Source organism: Salmo salar, unplaced genomic scaffold (assembly GCF_965601325.2).
Source record: "Salmo salar unplaced genomic scaffold, fSalSal1 ptg000221l, whole genome shotgun sequence".
NCBI classification, from domain to species: domain Eukaryota; kingdom Metazoa; phylum Chordata; class Actinopteri; order Salmoniformes; family Salmonidae; genus Salmo; species Salmo salar.
The window spans coordinates 280329-297405 of record NW_027675333.1 but is presented as its reverse complement, the minus strand read 5'-3'; the positions used below and the strand labels follow the sequence as shown (position 1 = coordinate 297405).

The window sequence follows — 17077 nt, the reverse complement described above, 5'->3', positions numbered from 1 at the left end:
TAATAAGGGAGCAGGTCAATACAACACGCAAATATAGGGTGAATCAATTGAGTGCTCTACGATAATGATGGCTGGTCGACGAATCACCCCCAGATGATTCGTTGAGAGATGAATCACCCCCAGATGATTCGTTGAGAGATGAATCACCCCCAGATGATTCGTTGAGAGCCATGAGACAAAAGTACAAAGGTCTTTTACAGCCAAGATACACCCCTTTCAACCTACATGACCAACAACAGATGTATAGAACGGGTCACAAGGTTAAGATTTGTATGAAAGATACTTATAATTCTCAGCAGACAGTATCTGCTGTAAAAACAGTACTCTTTGTGTAGAGACCAGGGTCTGGCCCTGAGGTCACCTCTCCCGGTTACCATATAGAACAGAAACATTAACTCATGTTCTGGAATGCGGTCTCTTTAGGTTTTATCACCCAAAAGACATTGCAAATCTCCTGTCAGTGTTTTCTCCCAGAGGCCCATCCTCAGTAGAACACACATAAAACAACCATTTGATGCAATAAAAGTATTATAACATAATCTTGCAGTTTTGCTCTCAGTGTCCACTGAAAGTTGACTAGTAACAACAACTGGGACATAAAAGACACCCACCATGAGACCCACTAAATCTGCCCAAGAAGAGGAAAACAAAAGAAAAACCCACACCAAACTTAAAGACAGGAAGTAAACCAAAAAGGTGGAGCAACTAAAGGTGTTGACTCTCCACATGTATCAAGACAACTGGAGCACTGGGCCAGACACTCTTAAATAGAACCTGGACCAGCTCAGGTGAAACACCTTCCCACTAACGAGATGGACAAGCCAGCACAGGTGTAACACATACTGACTAACGAGGTGACACCAATCAGTGCGTCCTACGTGCTACATTCCAAACCTCAAAACAAAAATGGAAAAACCAAAGACGGTAACACCTTAAGAGAATGCTTACCAACAACAGAAAAAAACTTCCAATTCACATTATAATCAACTACAATGCTTCACCAATATAAACATGGTGTCCACTGGCTGTCAACAATTCAAGACAATATATATACACTTCTAGAACTCTAGTCTTCCTAAAACTCACTAGCTTCTAGAACTCTCGTCCCCTTGGAACGAGCCCAAACAAAACTCATCTCCAATAAGGAAAAACATGCAGTCAAAATAAATTGTGATCCATGGCAACACACTGGCTAAACACAAAACACTCAACTTTTTAACTGCCCACCCTTGAGACAATCAGAAACCAAGTTGTCCTCACCACTGACATGTCTGATTTCAAGAGGAAACTCCTGCAATATCCATAGTAACTTTTCACCTCACTGCAGAGCTTGTCTCTCTTTTCAGGGTTCATTAGATAGGCATGTTGTTGGAACGGGGCCCAGTCCCCAATGTCATGCTCTAGTACATTTGGGTTTGCACATCTGAGAATGAACCCTGATATTCTAAAAGCAGGGTAACAATGTCAATATAATAGTCAGTTGGTTACATAAATAATTATTACTAAATGTTACATGAAATGTAAATATGAAATATTTGGTTGCATAGTCTTATTTTCAACAGCTTTTCAATTACATGTTGCTAGGTGGGATATCCCCAATGTGCGAAAGGAGGAAGATGAGTTTACACGTCCTGTTAAAACGAACAGCTCAAAAACCACACGGAATCTGGGAATAATGTGTACATCCCTGGTTAGAGGACAATTTGTAGAAAACAGCTCGCTACATTTTGAAGTGTTGCATTTTGATTCAAGTGGGTCACTAACATGGTAAGTGTAACACAACTCTTTTTTTGTTAGTCACTTTTTGTTAAATCTCATAAATAGTAACTCCTCCATTTCAGAGCCTGGATTTTCCCCCTGAGGTTAATATCCATATCATGCTGAAATCAATAGAACAGGGGACAAACGTTTAGGGTTCTACATTGTGACATCATTAAAATACTCCTTCTACAATGTTAAAACATTCTACATTGTGACATCACTAAAATACTCCTACTACAATGTTAAAACATTCCACATTGTGAGATTTCATTTCATTGATATCATGAAACAATTCCTTCATGTATGTATTTTCTGATGTTTGATCAGAGGTCTTTTATCAGAGTATCTCTTGTCACATTGACCACAGCTATAAAGTTTCTCTCCTGTGTGTCTCCGCTGGTGTATAGTCAGATATCTAGATGTAGTAAAACTCTTCCCACATTGACCACAGCTATAAAGTTTCTCTCCTGTGTGTGTTCTCTGGTGTTGAGTCAGAGTGCTAGATGTAGTAAAACTCTTCCCACATTGACCACAGCTATATGGTTTCTCTCCTGTGTGTGTTCTCTGGTGTGATACCAGATGGCCAGATTCACCAAAACTCTTCCCACATTGATCACAGCTATAACGTTTCTCTCCTGTGTGTGTTCTCTGGTGTGCAGTCAGACTTCCAGATAGACCAAAACTCTTCCCACATTGATTACAGCTAAAAGGTTTCTCTCCTGTGTGTGTTCTCTGGTGTGATACCAGAAGGCCAGATTGACCAAAACACTTCCCACATTGATCACAGCTGTATGGTTTCTCTCCTGTGTGTATTCTCTGGTGTTGAGTCAGAGTGCCAAATGTAGTAAAACTATTCCCACATTGATCACAGCTATACGATTTCTCTCCTGTGTGTGTTCTCTGGTGTGCAGTCAGATTTCCAGACAAACCAAAACTCTTCCCACATTGATTACAGCTAAAAGGTTTCTCTCCTGTGTGTGTTCTCTGGTGTGCAGTCATATTTCCAGATAGACCAAAACTCTTCCCACATTGAGTACAGCTATAAGGTTTCTCTCCTGTGTGTGTTCTCTGATGAATTTTAATGCCTGATGGGGAGGTGAATCTCTTCCCACAGTCAGAGCAGCAGTGAGTTTTCTTCCCTGTGGGTCTCTGCAGGTGTTTATTGAGGTGTTCTAATGTGGAGAGACTCTTCTCTGCCTCTTCAGCATCAAGAGGTTGTTGAGGCTCCCCAGAGGATCCACGATAGTCCCATATCTCTCCTGTGTGAACAACAAAGTCAGACAGATGATTAAAGGCCCACAACAGCGGTAATCCACTGTAAAAGGTGATGCCAACAGCGGAGCCATGATGTTGTACAACAATTGACATCTGTAATGAATGTAATGATTACTTGACATTTGTCTTAAAATGAGCAACAATAGTCATATTTTGTCTTGTTTTCACATTAGTAGTAACATCTAAGATTGGAGGCCCTTTTCTATGTTTGCTGGTGAGAAAAGATTTTTGCTCAGGGGAGTAACCTCCATTACCAGGTTGCTAATGAGTTCATTTCACACTACTTTGGATTATAATTGTCAGGCTCGCTTGAATCTCCTGCTTAATATAATGTTTGTGTCGTCATCGCAAATCAACCGCTTTGTACTTAAAAAACACTTCAACCAGTAAAATGCTCTTTGGCTTTTCCATCAGCCTGACAATGAGGGTTTGTACACTGTTTGCCAAATTGGCCCATAACTTCACCTAACAACAACATAGACCTACTGTAGGACCCATAACTTCACCTAACAATAACATAGACCTACTGTAGGACCCATAACTTCACCTAACAATAACATAGACCTACTGTAGGACCCATAACTTCACCTAACAACAACATAGACCTACTGTAGGACCCATAACTTCACCTAACAATAACATAGACCTACTGTAGGACCCATAACTTCACCTAACAATAACATAGACCTACTGTAGGACCCATAACTTCACCTAACAATAACATAGACCTACTGTAGGACCCATAACTTCACCTAACAACAACATAGACCTACTGTAGGACCCATAACTTCACCTAACAATAACATAGACCTACTGTAGGACCCATAACTACACCTAACAACAAATATAGGAAAATAGCTCTGTGTGTTGAACAATAGCCTATCCATCAAGGAACAGTTCTCTACACATTATGAGCTAAGTATCTCCGTTTCCAAACGGACTAACGAGACCCTACAGTAAATCAAGCAGACAATAACACATTATAAACATCAATTTGTTAGGGATGTTGGATCCAACGTGGAGCACGGCATAACTGTCTTTACCAGAGTAATGAATGAAGAAGCACTTTGGTTGTTGTTGCATGTCGTGATGTTTGTAATTTGACTGGCATTCAGAAAAGTATTTCCTGGATCTTCTGATAGTTGATCATGTGACTGTAACTAAACATCTACAGTATTAAGTATTATGTGTAATTATTGAAGAACTGCGTTAATGACAGTATCCATTTGAGTGTTGTCAATAAAGCTAAGATAAAAAAAAAAAAAAAATGTATTTCACCTTTATTTAACCAGGTAGGCTAGTTGAGAACAAGTTCTCATTTACAACTGCAACCTGGCCAAGATAAAGCAAAGCAGTGCGACAAAAACAACAGAGTTACACGTTGGATAAACAAACGAACAGTCAATAACACAATAGAAAAATCTATATATAGTGTGTGCAAATGGAGTACGGAGGTAAGGCAATAAATAGGCCATAGTAGTGAAGTAATTACAATTTAACACTGGAGTGATAGATGTTCAAGTAGAAATACTGGTGTGCAAAAGAGCAAAAAAACGTAAATAAAAACATGGGGATGAGGTAGGCAGTTGGATGGGCTATTTACAGATGGGCTGTGTACAGCTGCAGCGATCGGTAAGCTGCTCAGATAGCTGATGCTTAAAGTTAGTGAGGGAGATATATGTCTCCAACTTCAGCGATTTTTGCAATTCGTTGCAGTCATTGGCAGCAGAGAACTGGAAGGAAAGGCGGCCAAAGGAGGTGTTGGCTTTGGGGATGACCAGTGAGATATACCTCCTGGAGCGCGTGCTATGGGTGGGTGTTGCTATGGTGACCAGTGAGCTGAGTGAAGTCGGCCTAGCAAAGACTTATAGATGACCTGGAGCCAGTGGGTTTGGTGACGAATATGTATACCAGGTCGATTAGAAAGGCCTGCTCGCAGAAGTGTTCTAGGGAGCATGTGACAGTGATGAGGGGTGGCCGTTTGACCGCAAACCCATAACGGATGCAGGCGATGAGGCAGTGATCGCTGAGATCCTGATTGAAAACAGCAGAGGTGTATTTGGAGGGCAAGTTGGTCAGGATAATATCTATGAGGGTACCCATGTTTACAGATTTAGGGGTTGTACCTGGTGGGTTCCTTGATAATTTGTGTGAGATTGAGGGCATCTAGCTTGAATTGTAGGACGGCCGGGGTGTTAACCTCACTAGGGTAGGGGGCACTGTTTTCACCTCCGGATGAAAAGCGTGCCAAAGTAAACTTGGTAGATTTGGATAGAAAACACTCTAAAGTTTCCAAAACTGTTAAAATAATGTCTGTGAGTATAACAGAACTGATATGACAGGCAAAAACCTGAGAAAAATACATCCAGGAAGTGGGATTTGTTGTTGTTGTAGTTTTCCATTGACTGCCTATACAGATTCCATTGACTTAGGCCTCAAATTGCACTTCCTATGGCTTCCACTAGATGTCAACAGTCTTTAGAAATAGTTTCAGGCTTGTATTCTGAAAAATGAGAGTGTAAGACCACTCTGAATGAGTGGACCATTCAGTATCTCAGAGATTTTTCATGCGCGAGACCGAGAGCGCACCTTTCTTGTTTACCTTTTATATTGACGACGTTATTGTCCGGTTGAAATGTTATATATTATTTAGGCTAAAAACCTGAAGATTGATTATAAACATCGTTTGACATGTTTCTACGAACTTTACTGATACTTTTAGGATTTTTCGTCTGGCTGTAGGTGACTGCCTTTGAGCCTGTGGATTACTGAACAAAACGCATGAACAAAACGGAGGTTTTTGGATATAAAGAGAGACTTTATCGAACAAAACAAACATTTATTGAGTAAATGGGAGTCTTGTGAGTTGCAACGATATGAAGATCATCAAAAGTAAGTGATTCATTTTATCGCTATTTCTGACTTGTGTAACTCCTCTACTTGGCTGGTAACTGTTACTAATGATTTGTCTGCTGGGCGCTGTTCTCAGATAATCGCATGGTATGCTTTCACGGTAAAGCCTTTTTGAAATCTGACACCATGGTTTGATTAACAAGAAGTTAATCTTTAAACCGATGTATAACACTTGAATGTTTTATGAATTCTTATAATGAGTATTTCTGTTTTTGAATTTGGTGCTCTGCAATTTCACTGGATGTTGGCCATGTGGGACGGTAGCGTCCCACACCCCCTAGAGAGGTTAAGCATATCCCAGTTTAGGTCACCTAACAGAACAAACTCTGAAGATAGATGGGGGCCAATCAATTCACATATGGTGTCCAGGGCACAGCTGGGAGATGAGGGGGGTCTGTAACAGGCGGCAACAGTGAGAGACTTATTTCTGGAGAGATTCATTTTTTTAATTAAAAGCTTGAACTGTTTGGGCTTAGACCTGGAAAGTATGATAGAACTTTGCAGGTCATCTCTGCAGTAGATTGCAACTCCTCTCATTTTGATGGAAAATGTTGTAGTTGGGGATGGAAATTTCAGAATTTTTGGTGACCTTCCAAAGCCAGGATTCAGACACGGCAAGGACATCAAGGTTGGTGGAGTGTGCTAAAGCAGTGAGTAAAACAAACTTAGGGAGGAGGCTTCTGATGTTAACATGCATGAAACCAAGGCTTTTACGGTTACAGAAGTCAACAAATGAGAGCGCCTGGGGACACACAGGGCCTGGGATAACCTCTACATCACCCGAGGAACAGAGAAGTAGGATGAGGGAACGGCAAAAGGCTTTCAGAACTGGTCGGCTCCCTCTAGTCAGGTTATAGTGATGACTGGCTCCCTCCCTCTAGTCAGGTTATAGTGATGACTGGCTCCCTCCCTCTAGTCAGGTTATAGTGATGACTGGCTCCCTCTAGTCAGGTTATAGTGATGACTGGCTCCCTCTAGTCAGGTTATAGTGATGACTGGCTCCCTCCCTCTAGTCAGGTTATAGTGATGACTGGCTCCCTCCCTCTAGTCAGGTTATAGTGATGACTGGCTCCCTCCCTCTAGTCAGGTTATAGTGATGACTGGCTCCCTCCCTCTAGTCAGGTTATAGTGATGACTGGCTCCCTCCCTCTAGTCAGGTTATAGTGATGACTGGCTCCCTCTAGTCAGGTTATAGTGATGACTGGCTCCCTCCCTCTAGTCAGGTTATAGTGATGACTGGCTCCCTCCCTCTAGTCAGGTTATAGTGATGACTGGCTCCCTCCCTCTAGTCAGGTTATAGTGATGACTGGCTCCCTCCCTCTAGTCAGGTTATAGTGATGACTGGCTCCCTCTAGTCAGGTTATAGTGATGACTGGCTCCCTCCCTCTAGTCAGGTTATAGTGATGACTGGCTCCCTCTAGTCAGGTTATAGTGATGACTGGCTCCCTCCCTCTAGTCAGGTTATAGTGATGACTGGCTCCCTCCCTCTAGTCAGGTTATAGTGATGACTGGCTCCCTCCCTCCAGTCAGGTTATAGTGATGACTGGCTCCCTCTAGTCAGGTTATAGTGATGACTGGCTCCCTCCAGTCAGGTTATAGTGATGACTGGCTCCCTCCCTCTAGTCAGGTTATATTGATGACTGGCTCCCTCCCTCTAGTCAGGTTATAGTGATGACTGGCTCCCTCCCTCTAGTCAGGTTATAGTGATGACTGGCTCCCTCTAGTCAGGTTATAGTGATGACTGGCTCCCTCTAGTCAGGTTATAGTGATGACTGGCTCCCTCCCTCTAGTCAGGTTATAGTGGTGACTGGCTCCCTCCCTCTAGTCAGGTTATAGTGATGACTGGCTCCCTCCCTCTAGTCAGGTTATAGTGATGACTGGCTCCCTCCCTCTAGTCAGGTTATAGTGATGACTGGCTCCCTCCCTCTAGTCAGTTATAGTGATGACTGGCTCCCTCTAGTCAGGTTATAGTGATGACTGGCTCCCTCCCTCTAGTCAGGTTATAGTGATGACTGGCTCCCTCTAGTCAGGTTATAGTGATGACTGGCTCCCTCTAGTCAGGTTATAGTGATGACTGGCTCCCTCCCTCTAGTCAGGTTATAGTGATGACTGGCTCCCTCCCTCTAGTCAGGTTATAGTGATGACTGGCTCCCTCCCTCTAGTCAGGTTATAGTGATGACTGGCTCCCTCTAGTCAGGTTATAGTGATGACTGGCTCCCTCCCTCTAGTCAGGTTATAGTGATGACTGGCTCCCTCCCTCCAGTCAGGTTATAGTGATGACTGGCTCCCTCCCTCTAGTCAGGTTATAGTGATGACTGGCTCCCTCTAGTCAGGTTATAGTGATGACTGGCTCCCTCCCTCTAGTCAGGTTATAGTGATGACTGGCTCCCTCCCTCCAGTCAGGTTATAGTGATGACTGGCTCCCTCCCTCCAGTCAGGTTATAGTGATGACTGGCTCCCTCCCTCTAGTCAGGTTATAGTGATGACTGGCTCCCTCCCTCTAGTCAGGTTATAGTGATGACTGGCTCCCTCCCTCCAGTCAGGTTATAGTGATGACTGGCTCCCTCCCTCCAGTCAGGTTATAGTGATGACTGGCTCCCTCCCTCCAGTCAGGTTATAGTGATGACAGGCTCCCTCTAGTCAGGTTATAGTGATGACTGGCTCCCTCCCTCTAGTCAGGTTATAGTGATGACTGGCTCCCTCCCTCTAGTCAGGTTATAGTGATGACTGGCTCCCTCCCTCTAGTCAGGTTATAGTGATGACTGGCTCCCTCTAGTCAGGTTATAGTGATGACTGGCTCCCTCCCTCTAGTCAGGTTATAGTGATGACTGGCTCCCTCCCTCTAGTCAGGTTATAGTGATGACTGGCTCCCTCCCTCTAGTCAGGTTATAGTGATGACTGGCTCCCTCCCTCTAGTCAGGTTATAGTGATGACTGGCTCCCTCCCTCTAGTCAGGTTATAGTGATGACTGGCTCCCTCCCTCTAGTCAGGTTATAGTGATGACTGGCTCCCTCCCTCTAGTCAGGTTATAGTGATGACTGGCTCCCTCCCTCTAGTCAGGTTATAGTGATGACTGGCTCCCTCCCTCTAGTCAGGTTATAGTGATGACTGGCTCCCTCCCTCTAGTCAGGTTATAGTGATGACTGGCTCCCTCCCTCTAGTCAGGTTATAGTGATGACTGGCTCCCTCCCTCTAGTCAGGTTATAGTGATGACTGGCTCCCTCCCTCTAGTCAGGTTATAGTGATGACTGGCTCCCTCCCTCTAGTCAGGTTATAGTGATGACTGGCTCCCTCCCTCTAGTCAGGTTATAGTGATGACTGGCTCCCTCCCTCTAGTCAGGTTATAGTGATGACTGGCTCCCTCCCTCTAGTCAGGTTATAGTGATGACTGGCTCCCTCCCTCTAGTCAGGTTATAGTGATGACTGGCTCCCTCCCTCTAGTCAGGTTATAGTGATGACTGGCTCCCTCCCTCTAGTCAGGTTATAGTGATGACTGGCTCCCTCCCTCTAGTCAGGTTATAGTGATGACTGGCTCCCTCCCTCTAGTCAGGTTATAGTGATGACTGGCTCCCTCCCTCTAGTCAGGTTATAGTGATGACTGGCTCCCTCCCTCTAGTCAGGTTATAGTGATGACTGGCTCCCTCCCTCTAGTCAGGTTATAGTGATGACTGGCTCCCTCCCTCTAGTCAGGTTATAGTGATGACTGGCTCCCTCCCTCTAGTCAGGTTATAGTGATGACTGGCTCCCTCCCTCTAGTCAGGTTATAGTGATGACTGGCTCCCTCCCTCTAGTCAGGTTATAGTGATGACTGGCTCCCTCCCTCTAGTCAGGTTATAGTGATGACTGGCTCCCTCCCTCTAGTCAGGTTATAGTGATGACTGGCTCCCTCCCTCTAGTCAGGTTATAGTGATGACTGGCTCCCTCTAGTCAGGTTATAGTGATGACTGGCTCCCTCCCTCTAGTCAGGTTATAGTGATGACTGGCTCCCTCCAGTCAGGTTATATTGATGACTGGCTCCCTCCCTCTAGTCAGGTTATAGTGATGACTGGCTCCCTCCCTCTAGTCAGGTTATAGTGATGACTGGCTCCCTCCCTCTAGTCAGGTTATAGTGGTGACTGGCTCCCTCCCTCTAGTCAGGTTATAGTGATGACTGGCTCCCTCCCTCTAGTCAGGTTATAGTGATGACTGGCTCCCTCCCTCTAGTCAGGTTATAGTGATGACTGGCTCCCTCCCTCTAGTCAGGTTATAGTGATGACTGGCTCCCTCCCTCTAGTCAGGTTATAGTGATGACTGGCTCCCTCTAGTCAGGTTATAGTGATGACTGGCTCCCTCCCTCTAGTCAGGTTATAGTGATGACTGGCTCCCTCTAGTCAGGTTATAGTGATGACTGGCTCCCTCTAGTCAGGTTATATTGATGACTGGCTCCCTCCCTCTAGTCAGGTTATAGTGATGACTGGCTCCCTCCCTCTAGTCAGGTTATAGTGATGACTGGCTCCCTCTAGTCAGGTTATAGTGATGACTGGCTCCCTCCCTCTAGTCAGGTTATAGTGATGACTGGCTCCCTCCCTCTAGTCAGGTTATAGTGATGACTGGCTCCCTCTAGTCAGGTTATAGTGATGACTGGCTCCCTCTAGTCAGGTTATAGTGATGACTGGCTCCCTCTAGTCAGGTTATAGTGATGACTGGCTCCCTCCCTCTAGTCAGGTTATAGTGATGACTGGCTCCCTCCCTCTAGTCAGGTTATAGTGATGACTGGCTCCCTCCCTCTAGTCAGGTTATAGTGATGACTGGCTCCCTCCCTCTAGTCAGGTTATAGTGATGACTGGCTCCCTCCCTCTAGTCAGGTTATAGTGATGACTGGCTCCCTCCCTCTAGTCAGGTTATAGTGATGACTGGCTCCCTCCCTCTAGTCAGGTTATAGTGATGACTGGCTCCCTCCCTCTAGTCAGGTTATAGTGATGACTGGCTCCCTCTAGTCAGGTTATAGTGATGACTGGCTCCCTCTAGTCAGGTTATAGTGATGACTGGCTCCCTCCCTCTAGTCAGGTTATAGTGATGACTGGCTCCCTCCCTCTAGTCAGGTTATAGTGATGACTGGCTCCCTCCCTCTAGTCAGGTTATAGTGATGACTGGCTCCCTCCCTCTAGTCAGGTTATAGTGATGACTGGCTCCTTCTAGTCAGGTTATAGTGATGACTGGCTCCCTCTAGTCAGGTTATAGTGATGACTGGCTCCCTCTAGTCAGGTTATAGTGATGACTGGCTCCCTCCCTCTAGTCAGGTTATAGTGATGACTGGCTCCTTCTAGTCAGGTTATAGTGATGACTGGCTCCCTCTAGTCAGGTTATAGTGATGACTGGCTCCCTCCCTCTAGTCAGGTTATATTGATGACTGGCTCCCTCCCTCTAGTCAGGTTATAGTGATGACTGGCTCCCTCCCTCTAGTCAGGTTATAGTGATGACTGGCTCCCTCCCTCTAGTCAGGTTATAGTGATGACTGGCTCCCTCTAGTCAGGTTATAGTGATGACTGGCTCCCTCCCTCTAGTCAGGTTATAGTGGTGACTGGCTCCCTCTAGTCAGGTTATAGTGATGACTGGCTCCCTCCCTCTAGTCAGGTTATAGTGATGACTGGCTCCCTCCCTCCAGTCAGGTTATAGTGATGACTGGCTCCCTCTAGTCAGGTTATAGTGATGACTGGCTCCCTCTAGTCAGGTTATAGTGATGACTGGCTCCCTCCCTCTAGTCAGGTTATAGTGATGACTGGCTCCCTCCCTCTAGTCAGGTTATAGTGATGACTGGCTCCCTCTAGTCAGGTTATAGTGATGACTGGCTCCCTCCCTCTAGTCAGGTTATAGCGATGACTGGCTCCCTCCCTCTAGTCAGGTTATAGTGATGACTGGCTCCCTCCCTCTAGTCAGGTTATAGTGATGACTGGCTCCCTCTAGTCAGGTTATAGTGATGACTGGCTCCCTCCCTCTAGTCAGGTTATAGTGATGACTGGCTCCCTCCCTCTAGTCAGGTTATAGTGATGACTGGCTCCCTCCCTCTAGTCAGGTTATAGTGGTGACTGGCTCCCTCTAGTCAGGTTATAGTGATGACTGGCTCCCTCTAGTCAGGTTATAGTGATGACTGGCTCCCTCCCTCTAGTCAGGTTATAGTGACGACTGGCTCCCTCCCTCTAGTCAGGTTATAGTGATGACTGGCTCCCTCTAGTCAGGTTATAGTGATGACTGGCTCCCTCCCTCTAGTCAGGTTATAGTGATGACTGGCTCCCTCCCTCTAGTCAGGTTATAGTGATGACTGGCTCCCTCCCTCTAGTCAGGTTATAGTGATGACTGGCTCCCTCTAGTCAGGTTATAGTGATGACTGGCTCCCTCCCTCTAGTCAGGTTATAGTGATGACTGGCTCCCTCCCTCTAGTCAGGTTATAGTGATGACTGGCTCCCTCCCTCTAGTCAGGTTATAGTGATGACTGGCTCCCTCCCTCTAGTCAGGTTATAGTGATGACTGGCTCCCTCCCTCTAGTCAGGTTATAGTGATGACTGGCTCCCTCCCTCTAGTCAGGTTATAGTGATGACTGGCTCCCTCCCTCTAGTCAGGTTATAGTGATGACTGGCTCCCTCCCTCTAGTCAGGTTATAGTGATGACTGGCTCCCTCCCTCTAGTCAGGTTATAGTGATGACTGGCTCCCTCCCTCTAGTCAGGTTATAGTGATGACTGGCTCCCTCCCTCTAGTCAGGTTATAGTGATGACTGGCTCCCTCCCTCTAGTCAGGTTATAGTGATGACTGGCTCCCTCCCTCTAGTCAGGTTATAGTGATGACTGGCTCCCTCCCTCTAGTCAGGTTATAGTGATGACTGGCTCCCTCCCTCTAGTCAGGTTATAGTGATGACTGGCTCCCTCCCTCTAGTCAGGTTATAGTGATGACTGGCTCCCTCTAGTCAGGTTATAGTGATGACTGGCTCCCTCTAGTCAGGTTATAGTGATGACTGGCTCCCTCCCTCTAGTCAGGTTATAGTGATGACTGGCTCCCTCTAGTCAGGTTATAGTGATGACTGGCTCCCTCCCTCTAGTCAGGTTATAGTGATGACTGGCTCCCTCCCTCTAGTCAGGTTATAGTGATGACTGGCTCCCTCTAGTCAGGTTATAGTGATGACTGGCTCCCTCCCTCTAGTCAGGTTATAGTGATGACTGGCTCCCTCCCTCTAGTCAGGTTATAGTGATGACTGGCTCCCTCTAGTCAGGTTATAGTGATGACTGGCTCCCTCCCTCTAGTCAGGTTATAGTGATGACTGGCTCCCTCCCTCTAGTCAGGTTATAGTGATGACTGGCTCCCTCTAGTCAGGTTATAGTGATGACTGGCTCCCTCCCTCTAGTCAGGTTATAGTGATGACTGGCTCCCTCCCTCTAGTCAGGTTATAGTGATGACTGGCTCCCTCCCTCTAGTCAGGTTATAGTGATGACTGGCTCCCTCCCTCTAGTCAGGTTATAGTGATGACTGGCTCCCTCCCTCTAGTCAGGTTATAGTGATGACTGGCTCCCTCCCTCTAGTCAGGTTATAGTGATGACTGGCTCCCTCCCTCTAGTCAGGTTATAGTGATGACTGGCTCCCTCCCTCTAGTCAGGTTATAGTGATGACTGGCTCCCTCCCTCTAGTCAGGTTATAGTGATGACTGGCTCCCTCCCTCTAGTCAGGTTATAGTGATGACTGGCTCCCTCTAGTCAGGTTATAGTGATGACTGGCTCCCTCCCTCTAGTCAGGTTATAGTGATGACTGGCTCCCTCTAGTCAGGTTATAGTGATGACTGGCTCCCTCCCTCTAGTCAGGTTATAGTGATGACTGGCTCCCTCCCTCTAGTCAGGTTATAGTGATGACTGGCTCCCTCCCTCTAGTCAGGTTATAGTGATGACTGGCTCCCTCCCTCTAGTCAGGTTATAGTGATGACTGGCTCCCTCCCTCTAGTCAGGTTATAGTGATGACTGGCTCCCTCCCTCTAGTCAGGTTATAGTGATGACTGGCTCCCTCTAGTCAGGTTATAGTGATGACTGGCTCCCTCCCTCTAGTCAGGTTATAGTGATGACTGGCTCCCTCCCTCTAGTCAGGTTATAGTGATGACTGGCTCCCTCCCTCTAGTCAGGTTATAGTGATGACTGGCTCCCTCCCTCTAGTCAGGTTATAGTGATGACTGGCTCCCTCCCTCTAGTCAGGTTATAGTGATGACTGGCTCCCTCCCTCTAGTCAGGTTATAGTGATGACTGGCTCCCTCCCTCTAGTCAGGTTATAGTGATGACTGGCTCCCTCCCTCTAGTCAGGTTATAGTGATGACTGGCTCCCTCCCTCTAGTCAGGTTATAGTGATGACTGGCTCCCTCCCTCTAGTCAGGTTATAGTGATGACTGGCTCCCTCCCTCTAGTCAGGTTATAGTGATGACTGGCTCCCTCTAGTCAGGTTATAGTGATGACTGGCTCCCTCTAGTCAGGTTATAGTGATGACTGGCTCCCTCTAGTCAGGTTATAGTGATGACTGGCTCCCTCCCTCTAGTCAGGTTATAGTGATGACTGGCTCCCTCCCTCTAGTCAGGTTATAGTGATGACTGGCTCCCTCCCTCTAGTCAGGTTATAGTGATGACTGGCTCCCTCCCTCTAGTCAGGTTATAGTGATGACTGGCTCCTCCCTCTAGTCAGGTTATAGTGATGACTGGCTCCCTCCCTCTAGTCAGGTTATAGTGATGACTGGCTCCCTCCCTCTAGTCAGGTTATAGTGATGACTGGCTCCCTCCCTCTAGTCAGGTTATAGTGATGACTGGCTCCCTCCCTCTAGTCAGGTTATAGTGATGACTGGCTCCCTCTAGTCAGGTTATAGTGATGACTGGCTCCCTCCCTCTAGTCAGGTTATAGTGATGACTGGCTCCCTCCCTCTAGTCAGGTTATAGTGATGACTGGCTCCCTCCCTCTAGTCAGGTTATAGTGATGACTGGCTCCCTCCCTCTAGTCAGGTTATAGTGATGACTGGCTCCCTCCCTCTAGTCAGGTTATAGTGATGACTGGCTCCCTCTAGTCAGGTTATAGTGATGACTGGCTCCCTCCCTCTAGTCAGGTTATAGTGATGACTGGCTCCCTCCTAGTCAGGTTATAGTGATGACTGGCTCCCTCTAGTCAGGTTATAGTGATGACTGGCTCCCTCCCTCTAGTCAGGTTATAGTGATGACTGGCTCCCTCCCTCTAGTCAGGTTATAGTGATGACTGGCTCCCTCCCTCTAGTCAGGTTATAGTGATGACTGGCTCCCTCCCTCTAGTCAGGTTATAGTGATGACTGGCTCCCTCCCTCTAGTCAGGTTATAGTGATGACTGGCTCCCTCCCTCTAGTCAGGTTATAGTGATGACTGGCTCCCTCCCTCTAGTCAGGTTATAGTGATGACTGGCTCCCTCCCTCTAGTCAGGTTATAGTGATGACTGGCTCCCTCCCTCTAGTCAGGTTATAGTGATGACTGGCTCCCTCCCTCTAGTCAGGTTATAGTGATGACTGGCTCCCTCCCTCTAGTCAGGTTATAGTGATGACTGGCTCCCTCCCTCTAGTCAGGTTATAGTGATGACTGGCTCCCTCCCTCTAGTCAGGTTATAGTGATGACTGGCTCCCTCCCTCTAGTCAGGTTATAGTGATGACTGGCTCCCTCTAGTCAGGTTATAGTGATGACTGGCTCCCTCCCTCTAGTCAGGTTATAGTGATGACTGGCTCCCTCCCTCTAGTCAGGTTATAGTGATGACTGGCTCCCTCCCTCTAGTCAGGTTATAGTGATGACTGGCTCCCTCCCTCTAGTCAGGTTATAGTGATGACTGGCTCCCTCCCTCTAGTCAGGTTATAGTGATGACTGGCTCCCTCCCTCTAGTCAGGTTATAGTGATGACTGGCTCCCTCCCTCTAGTCAGGTTATAGTGATGACTGGCTCCCTCCCTCTAGTCAGGTTATAGTGATGACTGGCTCCCTCCCTCTAGTCAGGTTATAGTGATGACTGGCTCCCTCCCTCTAGTCAGGTTATAGTGATGACTGGCTCCCTCCCTCTAGTCAGGTTATAGTGATGACTGGCTCCCTCCCTCTAGTCAGGTTATAGTGATGACTGGCTCCCTCTAGTCAGGTTATAGTGATGACTGGCTCCCTCCCTCTAGTCAGGTTATAGTGATGACTGGCTCCCTCCCTCTAGTCAGGTTATAGTGATGACTGGCTCCCTCTAGTCAGGTTATAGTGATGACTGGCTCCCTCCCTCTAGTCAGGTTATAGTGATGACTGGCTCCCTCCCTCTAGTCAGGTTATAGTGATGACTGGCTCCCTCTAGTCAGGTTATAGTGGTGACTGGCTCCCTCTAGTCAGGTTATAGTGATGACTGGCTCCCTCCCTCTAGTCAGGTTATAGTGATGACTGGCTCCCTCTAGTCAGGTTATAGTGATGACTGGCTCCCTCCCTCTAGTCAGGTTATAGTGATGACTGGCTCCCTCCCTCTAGTCAGGTTATAGTGATGACTGGCTCCCTCCCTCTAGTCAGGTTATAGTGATGACTGGCTCCCTCTAGTCAGGTTATAGTGATGACTGGCTCCTCTCCAGTCAGGTTATAGTGATGACTGGCTCCCTCCCTCTAGTCAGGTTATAGTGATGACTGGCTCCCTCTAGTCAGGTTATAGTGATGACTGGCTCCCTCCCTCTAGTCAGGTTATAGTGATGACTGGCTCCCTCCCTCTAGTCAGGTTATAGTGATGACTGGCTCCCTCCCTCTAGTCAGGTTATAGTGATGACTGGCTCCCTCCCTCTAGTCAGGTTATAGTGATGACTGGCTCCCTCCCTCTAGTCAGGTTATAGTGATGACTGGCTCCCTCCCTCTAGTCAGGTTATAGTGATGACTGGCTCCCTCTAGTCAGGTTATAGTGATGACTGGCTCCCTCCCTCTAGTCAGGTTATAGTGATGACTGGCTCCCTCCCTCTAGTCAGGTTATAGTGATGACTGGCTCCCTCCCTCTAGTCAGGTTATAGTGATGACTGGCTCCCTCTAGTCAGGTTATAGTGGTGACTGGCTCCCTCTAGTCAGGTTATAGTGATGACTGGCTCCCTCCCTCTAGTCAGGTTATAGTGATGACTGGCTCCCT

The 17077-nt window shown here is 46.9% G+C and overlaps 1 protein-coding gene across 1 annotated transcript in view; it reads right to left on the bottom strand.

The window, feature by feature from the left end:
- Window positions 1–1904: 1904 nt before the first annotated feature.
- Window positions 1905–17077, bottom strand: part of LOC145867166 (uncharacterized) — a 52866-nt gene continuing 37693 nt past the window's right edge. The window contains exon 3 of the mRNA XM_082971219.1: window positions 1905–2632. Within this exon, the coding sequence (XP_082827345.1) occupies window positions 2059–2632 (574 nt within the window). The 3' untranslated portion in view covers window positions 1905–2058. The remainder of the gene's footprint in view (window positions 2633–17077) is intronic.